This window comes from Cervus canadensis, chromosome 22, assembly GCF_019320065.1.
Source record: "Cervus canadensis isolate Bull #8, Minnesota chromosome 22, ASM1932006v1, whole genome shotgun sequence".
Lineage (NCBI taxonomy): Eukaryota > Metazoa > Chordata > Mammalia > Artiodactyla > Cervidae > Cervus > Cervus canadensis.
This window is the reverse complement of record NC_057407.1, coordinates 7047977-7067693: the sequence shown is the minus strand read 5'-3', so window position 1 is coordinate 7067693 and position 19717 is coordinate 7047977. Positions and strand designations below refer to the sequence as shown.

Sequence of the window (19717 nt, the reverse complement as noted above, 5' to 3'; positions counted from 1 at the left end):
AATTAAATTGCTATGCTGGGACCTCTATTTTTAAAAATGTAAAAAAAAAATTTGAATTCTGCTTGATTTAAAATCTGTTATTTTCTTATAAACATCACAATGATTCAGTTACACATAAATTTTTTTCATATTCTTTTGCATTAAGGGTTATTATAGATTATTGAATACAGTTCCTTGTGCTATAAATATTACCTTGTTTATCCAATATATCAATAGATATATGTGTGTGTGTGTGTATATAAAAGTTTTCATCTCCAGGTTCTAACTCCCAATTCAACCTTCCTCAGCAGCCCCCCCAGGCAATCACAAGAATATTCTCAATGTTTGTGGCTTTCTTCTTTCATAGAAAAGTTCCTTTTAGTCATATTATTTTGTAAGTTATTATTAATATAATTTTATTTTATAATGAGTTGATTTACGCTATTGTGTTTGTTTTGGGTATTCATCAACTTCAAACAGTTATACATAAAAGTATATCTATTATTTTGCAGATTCTTTTCCCATATAGGTTATTAAAGACCGTAGAGTACAATTTCCTGTGTTATAGAGTAGGCGTATTTGATACCTGTTTTATATATATATTAGTGTGTATGTATTAACTCCAAATTCAAAATTTATACTTCCCTGACCTGAGTTTTCCCCTGTGGTAACCATAAGTTTCTTTTCTAAATCTACGAGTCTGTTGCTATTTTGTAAACAACTACATTGGTATCCATTTTATTTATTTATTTTTTAAATTTATTCATTTTAATTGGAGGCTAATTACTTTACAATATTGTAGTGGTTTTGCCATATATTGACATGAATCAGCCACAGGTGTACATGTGTTCCCCATCCTGAACCCCCTCCTACCTCCTTCCCCATCCCATCCCTCTGGGTCATCCCAGTGCACCAGCCCCAAGCACCCTGTCTCATTCATCGAACCTGGACTGGTGATCTGTTTCATATATGATAATATACATGTTTCAATGCTATTCTCCCAAATCATCCCACCCTCGCCCTCTCCCACAGAGTCCAAAAGACTGTTCTATATATTTGTGTCTCTTTTGCTGTTTGGCATATAGGGTTGTCGTTACTATCTTTCTAGATTCCATATATATGTGTTAGTATACTGTATTGATGTTTTTCTTTCTGGCTTACTTCACTCTGTATAATAGGTTCCAGTTTCATCCACCTCATTAGAACTGATTCAAATGTATTCTTTTTAATGGCTGAGTAATATTACATTGTCTATATGTACCACAGCTTTCTTATCCATTCGTCTGCTGATGGACATCTAGGTTGCTTCCATGTCCTGGCTATTGTAAACAGTGCTACGATGAACATTGGGGTACATGTGTCTCTTTCAATTCTGGTTTCCTCAGTGTGTATGCTCCGCAGTGGGATTGCTGGGTCATATGGCAGTTCTATTTCCAGTTTTTTAAGGAATCTCCACACTGTTCTCCATAGTGGCTGTACTAGTTTGCATTCCCACCAACAGTGTAAGAGGGTTCCCTTTTCTCCACACCTTCTCCAGCATTTATTGTTTGTAGACTTTTGGATAGCAGCCATTCTGACTGGTATGAAATGGTACCTCATTGTGGCTTTGATTTGCATTTCTCTGATAATAAGTGACGTTGAGCAACTTTTCATGTGTTTGTTAGCCATCTGTATGTCTTCTTTGGAGAAATGTCTGTTTAGTTCTTTGGCCCATTTTTTGCTTGGGTTGTTTATTTTCCTGGAATTGAGCTGCAGGAGTTCCTTGTATATTTTTTAGATTAATTTTGTCAGTTGCTTAGTTTGATGTTATTTTCTCCCATTCTGAAGGTTGTCTTTTCACCTTGCTTATAGTTTCCTTCATTGTGCAAAAGCTTTTAAGTTTAATAAGGTCCCATTTGTTTATTTTTGCTTTTATTTCCATTACTCTGGGAGGTGGGTCATAGAGGATCCTACTGTGATTTATATTGGAGAGTGTTTTGCCTATGTTTTCCTCTAGGAGTTTTATAGTTTCTGGTCTTACGTTTAGATCTTTAATGCATTTTGAATTTATTCTCGTGTATGGTGTTAGAAAGTGTTCTAGTTTCATTTTACAAGTGGTTGACCAGTTTTCCCAACACCACTTGTTAAAGAGATTGTCTTTTCTCCATTGTATATTTTTGCCTCCTTTGTCAAAGATAAGGTGCCCATAGGTGCGTGGATTTATCTCTGGGCTTTCTATTTTGTTCCATTCATCTATATTTCTGTCTTTGTGCCAGTACCATACTGTCTTGATGACTGTAGCTTTGTAGTATAGGCTGAAGTCCGGCAGGTTGATTCCTCCAGTTCCATTCTTCTTTCTCAAGATTGCTTTGGCTATTGGAGGTTTTTTGTATTTCCATACAAATTGTGAAATTATTTGTTCTAGTTCTGTGAAAAATACTGTTGGTAGCTTGATAGGGATTGCATTGAATCTATAGATTGCTTTGGGTAGTATATTCATTTTCACTATATTGATTCTTTCAATCCATGAATGCGGTATATTTCTCCATCTATTTGTGTCCTCTTTGATTTCTTTCATCAGTGCTTTATAGTTTTCTATATATAGGTCTTTTGTTTCTTTAGGTAGATGTATTCCTAAGTATTTTATCCTTTTCATTACAATGGCGAATGGAATTGTTTCCTTAATTTCTGTTTTCTCATTGTTAGTGTATAGGAATGCAAGGGATTTCTGTGTGTTAATTTTATATCCTGCAACTTTACTATATTCATTGATTAGCTCTAGTAATTTTCTGGTGGAGTCTTTAGGGTTTTCTATGTAGAGAATCATGTCATCTGCAAACAGTGAGTGTTTTACTTCTTTTCCAATCTGGATTCCTTTTATTTCTTTTTCTGCTCTGATTTCTGTGGCCAAAACTTCCAAAACTATGTTGAACAGGAGTGGTGAGTGAGAGTGGGCACCCTTGTCTTGTTCCTGACTTTAGGGGAAATGCTTTCAATTTTTCACCATTGAGGATGTTTGCTGTGGGTTTGTCATATATAGCTTTTATTATGTTATGTTCCTTCTATTCCTGCTTTCTGGAAGGTTTTTATCATAAATGTATGTTGAATTTTCTGAAAGACTTTCTCTGCATCTATTGAGATAATCATATGGTTTTTATCTTTCAATTTGTTAATGTGTATTACGTTGATTGATTTGTGGATATTGAGTAATCCTTGCATCCCTGGGATAAAACCCACTTGGTCATGATGTATGATCTTTTAAATATGTTGTTGGATTCTGTTTGCTATAATTTTGTTAAGGATTTTTGCATCTATGTTCATCAGTGATAGTGGCCTGTAGTTTTCTTTTTTGTGGCATCTTTGTCTGGTTTTGGCATTAGGGTGATGGTGGTCTCATTGAATGAGTTTGGAAGTTTACCTTTCTGCAATTTTCTGGAAGAGTTTGAGTAGGATAGGTGTTAGCTCTTCTCTAAATTTTTGGTAGAATTCAGCTGTGAAGCTGTCTTGTCCTGGGCTTTTGTTTGCTGGAAGATTTCTGATTACAGTTTCAGTTTCCGTGCTTGCGATGGGTCTGTTAAGATTTTCTATTTCTTCCTGGTTCAGTTTTGGAAAGTTGTACATTTCTAAGACTTTGTCCATTTCTTCCAAGTTGTCCATTTTATTAGCATATAGTTGCTGATAGTAGTCTCTTATGATCCTTTGTATTTCAGTGTTCTCTGTTGTGATTTCTCCATTTTCATTTCTAATTTTGCTGATATGATTCTTCTCCCTTTGTTTCTTGATGAGTCTGGCTAACGGTTTGTCACTTTTATTTATCTTCTCAAAGAACCAGCTTTTAGCTTTGTTGATTTTTGCTATGGTCTCTTTTGTTTCTTTTGCATTTATTTCTGCCCTAATTTTTAAGATTTCTTTCCTTCTACTAACCCTGGGGTTCTTCATTTCTTCCTTTTCTAGTTGCTTTAGTTGCAGAGTTAGGTTATTCATTCAATGTTTTTCTTGTTTCTTGAGGTAAGCCTGTATTGCTATGAACCTTCCCCTTAGCACTGCTTTTACAGTGTCCCATAGGTTTTGGGTTGTTGTGTTTTCATTTTCATTCATTTCTATGCATATTTTTGATTTTTTTAATTTCTTCTGTGACTTGTTGGTTATTCAGCAGCATGTTGTTCAGCCTCCATATGTTGAAATTTTTAATAGTTTTTCTCCTGTAATTGACATCTAATCTTACTGCATTGTGGTCAGAAAAGATGCTTGGAATGATTTCAGTTTTTTTTACTTTACCAAGGCTAGATTTATGGCCCAGCATGTGATCTATCCTGGAGAAGGTTCCATGTGCACGCTTGAGAAAAAGGCGAAATTCATTGTTTTGGGATGAAATGTCCTATAGATATCACTTAGGTCTAGCTGGTCCATTGTGTCATTTAAAGTTTGTGTTTCTGCTGGGGTCCAGCCTCAGCAGGATCCAGGGGTACCCTCAGGATGAATGGCGTCAGTGAGAGAGAGAGAGACAGAGAGATACAGAGAGAGAGAGACCAGACTGGGGGTGTGCAGCAGAGTCTGGCAAATCTTTATTTTTTACCGTAGCTTTTATATTTTAAGTTAGTACATTTTTAAGGGGAAGATAGTTTAATATTACATCAGCTTATCCTTCATGAAACCAGGGTGTTTTCTGCATACTTGTTTGTGAGAGTCTTGTACATTATCTTCTGGCCATGGGGCCTATTGACATTTTATGACCTAGGTGAATGCAAAGCACTTTTCCGTAATCTATTCTTTAATGAACACAAAGGTCAGTCCTTTTGCAGAAGTTATCAGTTAAATTTATCTAAAAGGTTTACCACACAAAGACTCTGCAGCTCCGGGGTGAGGCAGCCTCTCCCTGTTTAGCATTCCTGGTTAAAATTAACAATTCAAAACTCTTATTTTTCTAAATCTTTAACTATAACCACTTTTAGAATAATATTTTTGTGTTCTCTAATAGGGCTTCCTCACCCCCAAAGGGCTCTGTGCCTATCAGGGCCTTTTGTGTGATCAGGTTCTTTATGCTGTTTATGATTAAGGTGTTGTGAGCAGTCATGTGTATTAGTATGCATTTGCCAAGCAGGCTAGAATGCCAGCAAAGGAGTTTAAATTGAAACACTCCTTTCATCCTGGATAATCTTATAGGATTCCACCTTCCGGCAGACATATTGATTAAAGTTCTAAGTTGATTCTGTTTGGAGAGAGATCGGGGAAGGCCTTCCAACTATGTCACAGAAATTAGGGAGTAGTCTAATATAGCAAGCATCAGAAAGACAGAGATCATCTTTAAGGTGAGCGCTGGGGCAGCTTTGCGAAATCCCTGAAGTCCTGATCTGCCTTGCTTGTCAGGTCTTCTCCTCACGACCTTGTCATGGGTGGGATCTCGTGAGCTGGCTCCGGCATGTTTTCTTTTTAATTTTCTGTTTAGTTGATCTATCCGTAGGTGTGAGTGAGGTATTAAAGTCTCCCACTATTATTGTGTTATTTTTATTAATATTATAAATAAAAGAATTATTATTAATTTTTCATACTTGCTAGCATTTGCCTTATATATTATGGTGCTCCTATGTTGGGTGCATATATATTTACAATTGTTATATCTTCTTCTTGGATCAATCCTTTGATCATTATGTAGTGTCCCCCTTTGTCTCTTTTCACAGCCTTTAAAGTCTATTTTATCTGATATGAGTATTGCTACTCCTGCTTTCTTTTGGTCTCTATTTGAGTGGAATATCTTTTTCCAGCCCTTCACTTTCAGTCTGTATGTGTCCCTTGTTTTGAGGTGGGTCTCTTGTAGACAGCATATATAGGGACTTGTTTTTGTATCCATTCAGCCAGTCTTTGTCTTTTGGTTGGGGCATTCAACCCATTTACATTTAAGGTAATTATTGATAATTATGACCAACCTAGATAGCATATTAAAAAGCAGAGACATTACCTTGCCAACAAAGGTCCGTCTAGTCAAGGCTATGGTTTTTCCAGTGGTCATGTATGGATGTGAGAGTTGGACTGTGAAGCAAGCAAGCTGAGCACCGAAAAATTGATGCTTTTGAACTGTGGTGTTGGAGAAGACTCTTGAGAGTCCCTTGGACTGCAAGGAGATCCAACCAGTCCATCCTAAAGCAGATCAGTCCTGGGTGTTCATTGGAAGGACTGATGCTGAAGCTGAAACTCCAATACTTTGGCCACCTCATGCAAAGAGTTGGCTCCTTGGAGAAGACCCTGATGCTGGGAGGGGTTGGGGGCAGGAGGAGAAGGGGACGACAGAGGATGAGATGGCTGGATGGCATCACCGACTCGACGGACATGAGTTTGAGTAGACTCCGGGAGTTGGTGATGGACAGGGAGGCCTGGCATGCTGCGATTCATGGGGTCGCAAAGAATCGGACACGACTGAGCGACTGAACTGAACTGATGATCCTGTTGCCATTTACTTTGTTGTTTTGGGTTCGAATTTTATACCCTTTCTGTGTTTCCTGTCTAGAGAAGATCCTTTAGCATTTGTTGGAGAGCTGGTTTGGTGGTGCTGAATTCTCTCAGCTTTTGCTTGTCTGTCAAGTTTTTGAATTCTCCTTCATATCTGAATGAGATCCTTGCTGGGTACAGTAATCTGGGTTGTAGGTTTTTCTCTTTCATCACTTAAGTTCAAAACCTGAGAACACCAGAGAACGCCTGACTTCAGGGAACGTTAATTGATAAGAGATGATCCAAAAACCTGCATACCTACACTGAAACCAAGCACCACTGACATCTCAAAACTCACTAGTGGACACTTCATTGCATCAGAGAGAAGAAATCCAGCTCCACCCACCAGAACACCGACGCAAGCTTCCCTAACCAGGAAACCTTGACAAGCCACTTGTCCTGCCATTCCCTTCTGGGCTGAAGAGTTTTATTGAAAGATCAGCTGTTACCCTTATGGGAAGCCCCTTGTGTGTTATTTGTTGTTTTTCCCTTGCTGCTTTTAATGTTTGATCTTTGTTAATTTGATTAATATGTGTCTTGGGGTGTTTCACCTTGGTTTTATCCTGTTTGGCACTCTCTGGGTTTCTTGGACTTGGGTGACTATTTCCTTCCCCATTTTAGGGAAGTTTTAAACTATTATCTCCTTGAGTATTTTCTCATGGCTTTTCATCTTCTTTTTCTGGGACTCCTATGATTCAAATGTTGGGGCATTTAACATTGTCCCAGAGGTCTCTGAGGTTGTCCTCATTTAATTCTTTTTTCCTCTCTGCTTCATTTATTTCTACCATTCTATCTTCTATCTCGCTTATCCTATCTTCTGCCTCCGTTATTCTACTGTTGGTTCCCTCCAGAGTATTTTTTATCTCATTTATTGCACTATTCATTATATATTGACTTTTTTATTTCTTCTAGGTCCTTGTTAAACATTTCTTGCATCTTCTCAATCCTTGTCTCCAGGCTATTTATCTGTAACTCCATTTTGTCTTCAAGATTTTGGATCATTTTCACTATCATTATTCTGAATTCTTTTTCATGTAGATTCCCTATCTCTTCCTCTTTTATTTGGTTTGGTGGGCATTTACCCCGTTCCTTGACCTGCTGAGTATTTCTCTGCCCTTTCATCATTTAGATTGCTGTGTTTGGGGTGGCCTTTCCGTATTCTGGCAGTTTGTGGTTCCTCTTTATTGTGGAGGTTCCTCCCTGTGGGTGGGGTTGGACAAGTGGCTTGTCAAGGTTTCCTGGTTAGGGAAGCTTGCGTCGGTGTTCTGGTGGGTGGAGCTGGATTTCTTCTCTCTGGATGCAATGAAGTGTCCACTAGTAAGTTTTGAGATGTCAGTGGTGCTTGGTTTCAGTGTAGGTATGCAGGTTTTTGGATCATCTCTTATCAATTAATGTTCCCTGAAGTCAGGCGTTCTCTGGTGTTCTCAGGTTTTGAACTTAAGCCTCCTGCCTGTGGATTTCAGTCTTATTCTTACAGTAGTGCCAAGACTTCTCCATCTATACAGCATTGATGATAAAACATCTAGGTTAATGATGAAAAGATTCTCCACAGTGAGGGACACCTGGAGAGGTACACGAGTTACAGGGAGAAGAGGGAGGAGGGAGAGAGAGGTGACCAGGAGGAGAAGAGGGGGAATCAAAAGAGAGCAATCTAGCCAGTAATCACTTCCCTATGTGCTCTCCACAGTCTGGAACCCTCAGAGATGTTCACAGAGTTACACAGAGGAGGAGAAGAGGGAGGAAGGAGACAGAGGTGGCCAGGAGGAGAAAAGGGGTAATCAAAAGGAGACAGACAGATCCAGCCAGTAATCAGTTCCCTAAGTGTTCTCCACAGCCCGGAACACACACACAGATTCACAGAGTTGGGTAGAGAAGAGAAGCGGGAGGGAGGAGATAGAGGTGACCTGGTGGAGAAAAAGGAGAGTCAAAAGGGGCAGAGAGCAATCAAGCCAGTAATCACACTCCCAAGTAAAAATGGGTACTGAAGATTGGGTTCTTAAAGGTACAAAATTCATAATAAATACCAAAAAGCAAAGATTAAAAATAGAGTAGAGGTTAGACTCTCAAAAATACAATATTAAAAAAACAAAGTCACAAAGATTATAAAATACATATATGAAGTTTGCTTTAAAAATAGAAAAAAAATTTAAAAATGGTAATAGTAAAAATATCTCTAGGAATTTCTCTGGAGCTGTTGTGGGCAGTGTGGGGTCAGTTCAGTTTCAGATAGTCCCTTGATCCGGCTTATACTTCTCAAGATCTATAGGCCCTTTCCAGTGTAGTTGGTGGTAACTGCAGAGTTTTAATCTGTTGCACCTGTCACTTCCAAAGCGGTTCCCTCTGTTTATTTTAGCTTCTTCTGTTTGCTGGTCTCTTCAGTGTTTAACTTCCGCCCTGACACAAGGGGGCGAAGGTGGTCACTTATTTAGGCTCACTTGTTCAGCAGTGCTGTGGGGAGGAGGGAACACTGCTAACAAGTATCAGTGACGTGTGGGGAGCGCGCGCAGCGTCAGCCGCACTGGGTTTGCCGCGCTCACGGCGTGTGTGGGGAGCGCGCGCAGCGTCAGCCGCACTGGGTTTGCCCCGCTCACGGCGTGTGCTTTCATGGTCTGCTCTTCCCAGGCTCTAGTTGCTCCGCCGGGAACTGTCTAAGGCGGGCCTTGGTTGCGTGCACTTTCCAGGTCTAAGCCTCTCAGGTTCTCGGGTACTCCACAAAGGTGCAGACTCGGTTGGGCCTGCGTTTTGGGCCCTTCTCAGGTCGGAGCAGCTCAGGAGACCAGGTGCTTGGGGAGCGCAGTCACCCCCAGGCGGGGGGGTGCGTCTGATCGCCTCCCCCGTCCCAGCCACTTGGTTTTCTGGGTGTACAACGGGCACGGCTTCTCAGGTGTGCCGTCTCTTCTGGGGGGCTGATCTCTGGCTGCGACCCTCCCAGAGGATGTCAACAGTCCAGAATCCCAAGAACTCTTGGTTAGCAACGGAGCCTGCTTGCAGTTTGGTAGAGGATGCCTCTCTGGGGCTGCAATTTGCCCCTTTCGGGCTCTGGCTGCACCCCGCCTGCTTGTCCCAGCAGGGAAGGGCTGGTCCACAGCAGGGTAGCTCTCCTCTGGTATTCACTCAGTCCTTTGTTCTGTGAGTGGGCCCGGCAGTACCTCAGGTTAGGGCTTTTCACGGGATAGTCCTCTCTTTCTGTTTTTTTTTCCCCCTCTCTCTGGCTATCCCACAGTTTGGGTTGCTGTCTCACATTAGTTCCCTCAGACTGCCCTCAGGGCATCTGGGCCCGGTCCTTACCCTAAGAAATGCTGCCCGCGCCCCCCTGTTCAGCCCCTGCTTGCTGGTGGCGGCTGTGAGCACTGGGAGTTGCCGTTAGGCACGTAATCTGTGGGTTTATGTATTTATTTATTTTGCCTCCTGGTTATGTTGCTCTCTGAGATTCCAAGATTCCCCACAGACCGCCAGTGAGAGTGTTTCCTGGTGTTTGGAAACCTCTCTCTTGTTTAAGACTCCCTTGCTGGGACGCACCTCCATCCCTGCCTCTTTTGTCTTTTTATCTTTTGTATTTTGTCCTACCTCCTTTTGAAGACAATGGGCTGCCGTTCTGGGTGCCTGATGTCCTCTGCCAGCGTTCAGAAGTTGCTTTGTGGAATCTGCTCAGCGTTCAAATGTTCTTTCGATGAATTTGTTGGGGAGAAAGTGGTCTCCCCGTCCTATTCCTCCACCATATTAGGACCGCCCCCCCGGTATCCATTTTAAAGTGACATCTATAAATGGTGTCATGTAATGCTTATTATCTATCTGGCAAACTTGACTAGTATGATCATCTCCAGTTCCATCCATGTTGCTGTAAATAGAGATTTCATTCTTTGAGCTGAGTAATAGTCCATCCTATGGATGGTGCACATCCTAGGTTTATTCTGTCAGTGGACAGATGGGGAGTTCACATGCTTGTTGTAGGCAGATGGGAAAAGGCCAGTGGACTCCATGTGTGATTGTTGTCGATGGTTTTCTCTTTGGACAGACAGGCAGGAGTGGCACTGCCAGCTCTTCGAGGAGCCACACCTTTCCTTTCCTAAGGACCTTCTCTACTTCTCTCCATAGTGGCTGTGAGAAGTTTACCTTTCCACGTATACATTGCACAGGGTCCCTTCTCTCCAGGCCCCCTCCATCATATATTCTGTGTAGTCTCTTTAATGACTGGTGCCAGGAGATACCTCCTTGTAGATTTCATTTGCCTTTCTCTAAGCACTAGAGATGCCCCCCCGCCCCCCGCCCCCAGGGGGTTTAAAAAGGAAAACACAGGTTGAGAGAACTTTCCCCTTGGTTTGTCACAGGTTGGCCCATTTTTGAATTTGTCTTCGATTACCTCATGCAGAAAATTTCTTGAGAGCTGTGTGGTCTTTCACAGCCCCTGAAGCCTTTTGCATAGTTAAGTACCCAGAAGCACAGGGTTTTAAGGCTGTTGCTCCTAAAAACGGCCACAAGGCGGCAGCACTTCTGCGTCAGCTCTCTGGTAACCTAGGTAACCAGAGTCTGGAGAACTTCCTGTTTCTTGCTTGTCAATCAGGTGCAAAGTGCCCTAACAGACACCCAAGGGCTTGTGTCTCATTTCTCCTGGCTCCATAAACTTCTAGACAGATCCCAACAACTGTGCTGGTGGTATGCAACTGAGGGACTGTAAGGAAGGAGGCTAGAGGTACCTATTCACCAGAAGCCATGAAGACCAGGGGGCTTGCTCTCCTTGCCCAGGGAGTCCACCACCCTTGAGCTGTATGAGACTTGGTTTACCTGTAGGATGGCTCGACTGTATTTAGAGATCAGGGTCCCATCCAGAGGAGAGCAGGCGCTACAGGTCCAAGGTGGCTTGTATGCTGGCTGTCCCATTCTCCCCCCGGTCACCGGGGCTCATGACTGTCAAAATAGGGATCCAAGCCACCTCCGCATTCCACGAGATGAGCTCAACCAGAATCAATTAGGCCTGAGTGAAACAGAGGAGGCATTCTTACATTGAATTTTTATTTTCTCCTTGAGTATGCTCAATTTACAGTATCGTCTTTTGAGTTCAATAGGACCTGGATTCAAGTTCACATAAACAAGGACCGATTTTTCTTTTGATTCTTTTGTGACAGTGTTTGTAGAGTAGAGTTGTCTGTGTTATGCAGTAGGGCCTCATTAATTGTTTATTTACATTTGTATGTATATTAGCGTGTACCAGTTCAGGCTAACCTCGTGATTTTTTCTCTCCAACCTCGCCATCATGCTCCACCAGAAACTCTGAATTTTTTTGCTGAGGGTGAGTGTTTACGTTTCCCTGTCAATTATTACAGTTCGGTTCTAGCTTCCACCTAGAAGTGGTATCATCAGCTTGGTCTTCCTCTGTCTGACCTGCTTGAGTTAGTGAGGTCTTCTCCGGGTCCATGCATACTGTTGGCAATGGTGTGTTGCAATTTGGTTTTCTGAGTAATAGTCTGTTGTACACATGGTGTCTTCTTTGTATAAGATGTATACATACATCATCTTTGTCCGTTCTACTGTCACTGACAATAGTCTGCATGCCTTGCCTGTTGTAGGTAGACGGGAAAAGGCCAAGGGAGGGAGTGTGTGATTTTCACTGCTGATCTTCTCTTTGGACATAAAAGCAGGAGCGCGTGGCCAAATGTACAGAGCTGTAGTTCTCCTTTCTTAAATAGCTTCTCTACTTCTCTCTATACTGGCTCTGAGCAATTTACCTTTCCACAAATACCTTGCTCAGGGTACCTTTTCTCCAGGCCCTCTCCATCATGTATTGTTTGTAGGATTTTTGATGATTTGTGTCAGAGATACCTTGTTGTAGATTTCATTTGCATTTCTCTAAGCAGTGGAGATGCTGAGCATCTTCTCAGCTGCTTTAAAAAGAAAACCACAGGTTGAGTGAACTTTCTCCTTTTGAAATTGGCATGTGGCAAGCAGACTCTTCTATGAATTTTTCTTCCGTGACCTCCTACAGAACTTCGTGAGAGCTGTGGTCTTTCACACCCTTCAAGCCTTTTGCTTATTAAGCACCCAGAAACATAGGTTTTACAGTCCACAGGGTTGCAAAGAGTCGGACACGACTGAGTGACTTCACTTTCACTTTCAACGTAGGTTTTAAGGTGGTTGATCCTAGAAACAACCACTGTCAAACTTGGGATCCAAGCTACCTCAGGGCTCCAAGATATGACCCCAGCCCAGCCCAGCCAGGCCTGAATGGAAAAGAGGAGGCATCTCTAAAGTGAAGTCAAGTTTTATTTTCTCCTGGATTATGATTAATATACAGAATCGTGTATGAGTTGAATGGGAATTGGACTCAGGTTCAAATGTGCATGGGATGACTGTTGCTTGGATTCTTTGGGACACAGTTATTTGCAGAGTGAAGAGAGTTGTCTGTGTTCCACTGTAGGGTTTCCTAAATCATCTATCTTAAATATATATACAAATACATGTATATCAGTGTGGAGCTGTGAACTCCAAGCTCATAGTTTCCCTCTCCACCCTCCCCATCTTGCCCCTTTGAAAACAAGTTTGACATTTTTTTGGTGAGTTCAGTGCTATCTGGGTGTCCATGTATATGTGATATCATGTGTGCTTGGCTTTTTTCTGTCTGAGTAGCAGTCTGTTGTTTATATGAGGCCCATCTTCTTCACCCTTTCTTCTGTCACCGGGCATTTTCATAGTTTCCATGCCTTGCCTGTTGCAGGTAGATGGGCAAAGGCCAAACGAGCGCGTACATGTGTTTCGAACAATCGTTTTCTTTCCTCACATGCAAGCAGGAGTGGGACTGCCGGAGCTTTAGGGAGCGGCACCTTTCCTTTCCTAAGGACCTCGTCACTTCTCTGCATACTGCCTGTGAGCCACTCCGCTTTCCACAAATACCTTCCTCAGAGTCACTTTGCTCCACACCCTCCCCATCAGATATTCTGTGTCGTCTCTTTGAGGACAGGTGCCAGAAGATACTTCATTTGAGATTTCACCTGCCTCTCTCTTAAGCACTGGAGATACTGGGCATCTTTTCAGGGACCTAAAAAAGAAAAAAAAACACGCAAGTTCACTCTACTTCACCCTTTGATGCTGGCTTATCACCAGTTTGTCCCAGTTGACTTTTTATGGGCTCACCTCCTGCAGTAGATTTCTTGGGAGCTGCGGCCACTCACAGCCCCTGGAGCCTTGTGTATATAAAGGAACCAGAAGCGCTGGAGGCTGCCGTTCATACAGGCGGCCACAAGGCGGCAGCACTACTTCATCCCCACTCTGGTCTCCCAGGCAACCAGAGTCTGGGAGAAAGCCTTGCTCCTGGGATGTCAATCAGGTCAAGAGTGCCAGAAAAGACACCCAAGGTGGGTCTCATTTCTCCTTACCCCTTGAAAGTTCTAGACCGATTCCAAGGCCTGCACCAGTGGCATGCAGAACTCTAAGAAAGAGGCCAAAGTACCTCTGCTCCAGAAGACTGGGTGACTTTTTAACTCACTCTGCCCTGGGAAACACCATTTTTTAGCCATAGGAAGTTTGGTGTACCTGCAGGAAGGCTCATCTAATTGGATCCCATCCAGGGCTCACCAGGCACTTCAGGTCTGCTGTGGCCTCCATGGAAAGTTGTCACTTTCTCCCCACTTAGAGGAATCATGACTTCTCTTTGAGGAGTCATAGCCACTTCGGGTTCCAGGATATGACCCCATCTCGAATTGTGTATTCCTGAATGGAAAAGAGGAGGTATTTCTAAAGTAATTCACTTTTTATCATCTCCTAAACAGTGCCGTGTTGAAATCATTAGTAACTGGACTCAGGATCACATATACAAGGACCATATTATCTTTGGATTTTGGGTGATATTCATTTCTGAGTGAGTAGTTATCCCTGCACTGCAGTAGGCCCTCGTTCACTGTCTATTTAAGATACAGATATATACATAACATATATATATATATACACACATATACACACACCTCACTGAATACCAGTGAATCCCACCTCCTAATTCCCCTCTCCACCCTCCACATTAGCCGTGTCAGAAGAGTTTCTTTCCTGAGCTGGCTGTTTCCATTTCCTCGGTGTGTTAGTCCGTTCTTTCAGAGCGTCCACCTGTAAGTGGTACCGTGTGTGCCCGGGCGCTCTGTCTGACCCACTTTAGGTGGTGAGATCCCGCCCGGGTCCATCCACACTGGTGTCAGGCCTGTGCTGCCATTCGCTTTTCTGTCTGAGTAGCAGTCCGTTGTTTATATGAGGCCCGTCGTCTTTACCCTTTCTTCTGTCGCCGGGCATTTCAGTAGTTTCCATGCCTTGCCCATTGCAGGTGGATGGGCAAGGTCAATGGAGCGTGTACGTGTGTGTTTTCGAACGATGGTTTCCTCTCCCCACACGCAAGCAGGGGTGGGACTGCCGGAGCTTTAGGGAGTGGCACCTTTCCTTTCCTAAGGACCGCGTCACTTCTCTGCATACTGCCTGTGAGCCACTCCGCTTTCCACAGGTACCTTCCTTCAGTCACTTTTCTCCACACCCTCCCCATCTGTGTCGTCTCTTGGATGACAGGTGCCAGGAATACTTCGTTGTAGATTTCACCTGCCTTTCTCTAAGCACTGGAGATACTGGGCATCTTTTCAGGGGCTTTAAAAAGAAAAACACACGTTCACCCCCCAGTTGGCCCTAGCTGATGTTTTCATCCCTCACAGCCCCTCAAGCCTTATGCACATTAGGTACCCAGAAGGATAGCGTTCCAGGCTGCTGTTCATGGAAACGGCCACAAGGAGGCAGCACTTCTCCACCCCCTACTCTGCTCACCAGGGCGGCCGGAGTCGGGGAAAAAGCCTTGTCCCTGGGATGTCCGTTACCTCATTTTCCTCTCATAATCAAGTTCTAGACCAATTCCAAGCCCTGCACCAGTGTTATGTAGTTCACGAATTTTAAGAAGGAGGGCAAAGGGGCCTCTGCTCCAGGAGCCATGAAGACTGGGTGACTTTCTAACTTGCTCTGCCCCGGGATACGCCATCCTTTAGCTGTGGGAGGTCTGGTATACCTGCAGGAAGGCTCATTTGGAAATAGAGATTGGGTTCCCATCTAGGGGATACTAGGAACTATAGGTCTCCTTGGAAAGCTGTCACCTCCTACCTTCCTCACAGGGACTCATGACTTTCCATCGAGGAATCCCAGGCACCTCAGGTGCCAGGATATACCCTAGGCTTAATCAGTTAAGCCTGATTTCAAAAAGGATGCATTTTTAATCTCTTGCAGTATCGTAGTTTACTGTGTCATGTTTGAGTTCAATAGGAACTGGATTCATCTTTACAGACGCCTGCAGTGATTTTTCCTCACCTGCTTCTGTATGCTCTTGTGTCTTCTTAGCTGTGCCTTCACCATCTCAACTCCCAGGTCACCTCCTCAGTCCTGATTAGGAAGCAACAATTATTCCAAGCTGTTAATACTTTATTAGTAGAGAATGATGTAAGTTCGGGCAGAAAAAACTACTTCAAACACTGAGTGCACTAAGAGTCAAGTATGAGGTCTTGACAAGTGACATTTCTCTCTAGCCCAGGTCAACCTCAGAGTGTGGGATCTCCTCGCTGATTTAAAGGTGCCCCAGGTACCTTAGCAGCGGCTGTGTTGAGGGAGTCCTAACCTCCCTGGGTGTGTAACTGTGTGTTCCTACCTCACACAGGCTGTTCAAGGCACTGGCCTGGCTTTCATCGTCTACACGGAGGCCATCAAGAACATGGAAGTGTCCCAGCTGTGGTCCGTGCTCTACTTCTTCATGCTGCTGCTGCTGGGCATCGGGAGCATGCTGGGCAACACGGCCGCCATCCTCACCCCTCTGATGGACAGCAAGGTCATCTCCAGCTACCTGCCCAAGGAGGCCATCTCCGGTGAGTGGGCCAGGCACCAAGGCGGTGGGGGCGTGGGGAGCCGGGCAGAGGCTGTGTCCTCAGGACTCACCTACTCCCCGAGTCACTGCCGCATCCTCTTGGGAGTCCTGCCGTGGCGCTCTCAGGCACTCTGGGAATGTAATTCACCCCACATCTGGTCCTCCACATCATGGGGAAGTCAGGTGGTCACCCCAACCTTCAGCAAAGGCCAGATTCCCCAACATGGCCCTCCAAGCTCTTCAGGCATTCAGAGAGCCTGCTTTTTTGTCTGTGCTGACCTAAGAATAACCATGACAATTTGTACATTTCTTAAACACACTCTCAGTGAACCACCACCGACTCAAGGTACAGAGCCTCCCTCTCACCCAAGAGCCCCCTCCCGCTGCTGTCCAGTCAGCACGCCCCCACCCCAGCAGCTACCATCTGAGGGTGTTCCTGCTCTCACACTATACTTACCCTGTCTGTCTGTGGCTGTCATTCAAACTCAGTCTGTGAAATCCACTCTGGTTCAGTTCAGTCGACTCTTTGTGACCCCGTTGGACTGCAGCACACCTGGCTTCCCTGTCCATCACCAACTCCTGGAGTTTACTCAAACTCATCTCCACTGAGTCGGTGATGCCATCCACCATCTCATCCTCTGTCGTCCCCTTCTCCTCCTGCCTTCAATCTTTCCCAGCATCAGGGTCTTTCCCAGTGAGTCAGCTCTTCGCATCAGGTGGCCAAAGTATTGGAGTTTCAGCTTCAGCATCAGTCCTTCCAATGAACACCCAGGACTGATCTCCTTTAGGATGGACTGGTTGGATCTGCTTGCAGTCCAAGGGACTCTCAAGAGTCTTCTCCAACACCACAGTTCAAAAGCATCAATTCTTTGGTGCTCAGCTTTCCTTGTAGTCCAGCTCTCACACCCATACACTCCAGTGGCAAGTGGCAATCATCTGTCTCTCTTCTGTCTGTGAAAAAATCCACTGATACCCCACACACAACGTATCTGCCCATTCTGCTCTCAGTGGACAAGCATGCCTCTCCACTTCACTCCACCACCCACCTGCTCCGCTCCAACCCACAGTGTCTGGAGGACCCTGGGACCCCCAAGCCCTGCCTCTGATGACACCATTCCAGCACATGTACAACAGCCCATCAGCGCCCACCAGTGCCTCTCCTCCCAGGAGCCAGCACTGTGTGCCTACAGCTCCCCGACGGCTCACAGCCTGCTCTCCCCTCAGGACAGCGGTGGGGCTCATGGCGGGTGGCAGTGGACAGCGAAGGGGGGAGCGTTAGGGTCTCATACTTTTTGGGGGGGGGGGTGTCTGAATTCCATCACTGTCTCTTGTCGTGCTGTGTGACGTTGGGAAAGTTACCTGACATCTCTGAGCCGTGGCTCCCCCCACCCTGTAAAAGGGGGCTCGGCTCCTGCTACCTGACTCACAGCCTTCAGGAGCCGGCGGGGGACAAATGCCAAAGGCGCCGTGGGATCTGGGTCAGCATTTGTTTCCTCTCCCCCTCCCTACCCCTCTCTCTTCCGGTCAGATGGAGTCCTCTACTGGGGGTCCTGCAGCTCAACTCTCCTCCCCCCAATTCACCTCCCACAAGCTCGAGTTGTTGGGATAAACAACATAAGCAGACCCACAGCCCGGGTGAGATCACTTAGACAGCAATGCCCCAGTTTTACCTTTTACACTGAGTCGGGTGTCCGCTGCTAGACCCCTCCGTGAACGAGTGTCGGGAAGTCCTGCTGACACGCCTCCCACCACCTTGGCCCCACGGAAGCTGGGTGAATAGGTGCTGTCTAGGTGGGTGAGCAGGGGTCTTGTGGTCCCAGGTCTGGTGTGCCTCGCCAACTGCGCCATCGGCATGGTGTTCACCATGGAGGCCGGCAGCTACTGGTTCGACATCTTCAACGACTACGCTGCCACGCTGTCCCTGCTGCTCATCGTCCTGGTGGAGACGGTCGCCATGTGCTACCTGTACGGGCTGAGCAGGTAGGAGGCGCCGCCTGACAACGGCCGGGAAATGCACCCACGAAGGCCACGACTCCCAGCACTTTCTCAGTGTAGTTTCCAGAATCCTGGAGAAGTCTCTCCAGTCTACAGTAAGACAGATACTATCATGCTATTTATAAACTCAGGTAAAAGAGTCAAGTTATAAGAGACAAAGAGCGCGCTCGCAGACAGGATGGAGATCACAGTGGTGGGCTGCAGGCACTACAGCTGCTGACAGGCGGCAGGGCTGCCCTCGGGGTCCCCGGGGCTGAGGCCGGCTTCGCGGGCGTCTCCCCAGGCCCTCTGTGCCCGCGGCGCTGGGCGCTGCCCTCCTGTCTGCATTAGTGGCCTCCACCTGGAGGCCAGGCCCAGGGGTGCGTCCTGATGTCCACTCACCTGTGGGCGGTCCCTTTGCCCCGCTGGTGGCAGCCTGTGCCCTTGACCTCCCGGAAGAGGGCCCCGTGGTCGTGTCCAAGCACCACTGGTGCCCAGCACAGAAGCTTCCTACGCACAGACAGCTCTGTGGCCTGGACCGCCTGCCTCCAAGAGCACGGGTAATCCAGACTTTCTCTCCCCACTCTCCAATCAGATTTGAAAGCGAGCTCAAGGCCATGACCGGACGCGCCCTGAACTGGTACTGGAAGGTCATGTGGGGCGGCGTGAGCCCGCTGCTTATCATCAGCCTCTTCATCTTCTACCTGAGCGACTACATCATCACAGGGACCCTGCGGTACCAGGCCTGGGACGCTGCCCAGGTATCTGCCGTCTCGGGGGTCTCGCTTTCTGAAACCAAGTGCCTCTCCAGAATAGGGGCAGTTGTTTGTCGCAATGGGGAACCATCATCCAGCTCCTTGCTTTCTTCAGCCTTTATTGGAGTATGGTTGCTTGACGATGTTGCGTTTGCTCCTGCTGCGTGACAGAGTGAATCAGTCAGACTTACATCCATTTCTTTTGCACTTTCTTCTCATTTCGGTCACCGCAGAGCTCTGAGCAGAGTTCCCTGTGCTACAGAGCAGGTTCTCAGTAGTTATCTATTTATACACCATGTTACATATGTCAATTCCAATCTCCCAATTCATTCCATCCCCCTCTCCCGCTGAGACCTCATTGTAGTTCTCATTTCTCTAATAATTTGTGAAATCCGAGTCTTTTGTGTTTCCATATAGAGTGTGGAATGTTTTGTTCCAACGCTGTGAAAATGTCCTTGGTAGTTTGATAGGGATTGCACTGAATCTGTGGATTGCTTTGGGTAGTATAGTCATTTTCACAGTATAGAGTCTTTCAGTCCAAGAACACGGTAGATCTCTTTATCTGTTTGTGTCATCTTTGATTTCTTTCATCAGTGTTTTATAGTTTTCTGAGTACAAGTCTTTTGCCTCCTTAGGTAGGTTTATTCCTAGGTATTTTATTCTTTTTGTTGTGATGGTAAATGGG

General features: G+C 45.3%; 1 protein-coding gene and 1 long non-coding RNA gene across 10 annotated transcripts in view; one reads left to right on the top strand and one right to left on the bottom strand.

The window, feature by feature from the left end:
- Positions 1 to 19717, top strand: part of SLC6A20 (solute carrier family 6 member 20) — a 52964-nt gene that overhangs the window by 25486 nt on the left and 7761 nt on the right. For all 5 annotated transcript variants that reach the window (XR_006264424.1, XR_006264422.1, XR_006264425.1 and 2 more), the window contains 3 exons: positions 16100 to 16304; positions 18124 to 18283; positions 18873 to 19038. Coding sequence is in view for 1 of the 5 variants with exons in the window: in XM_043442196.1 (XP_043298131.1) it covers positions 16100 to 16304; positions 18124 to 18283; positions 18873 to 19038 (531 nt within the window). In the remaining 4 variants the exon portion in view is untranslated. The remainder of the gene's footprint in view (positions 1 to 16099; positions 16305 to 18123; positions 18284 to 18872; positions 19039 to 19717) is intronic.
- On the bottom strand, positions 11431 to 16917 carry LOC122424446. Of its 5 annotated transcripts, none has more exons than XR_006264427.1 (4): positions 16761 to 16917; positions 16375 to 16582; positions 14008 to 16282; positions 11431 to 13471 (listed from the first exon to the last, which is right to left on the bottom strand). It is a non-coding gene; the product is annotated as an uncharacterized LOC122424446 (long non-coding RNA). The 5 variants fall into 5 exon arrangements; XR_006264428.1 differs by having other exon boundaries at positions 11431 to 14142; positions 14771 to 16282; XR_006264429.1 differs by having other exon boundaries at positions 11431 to 15051; positions 15757 to 16282.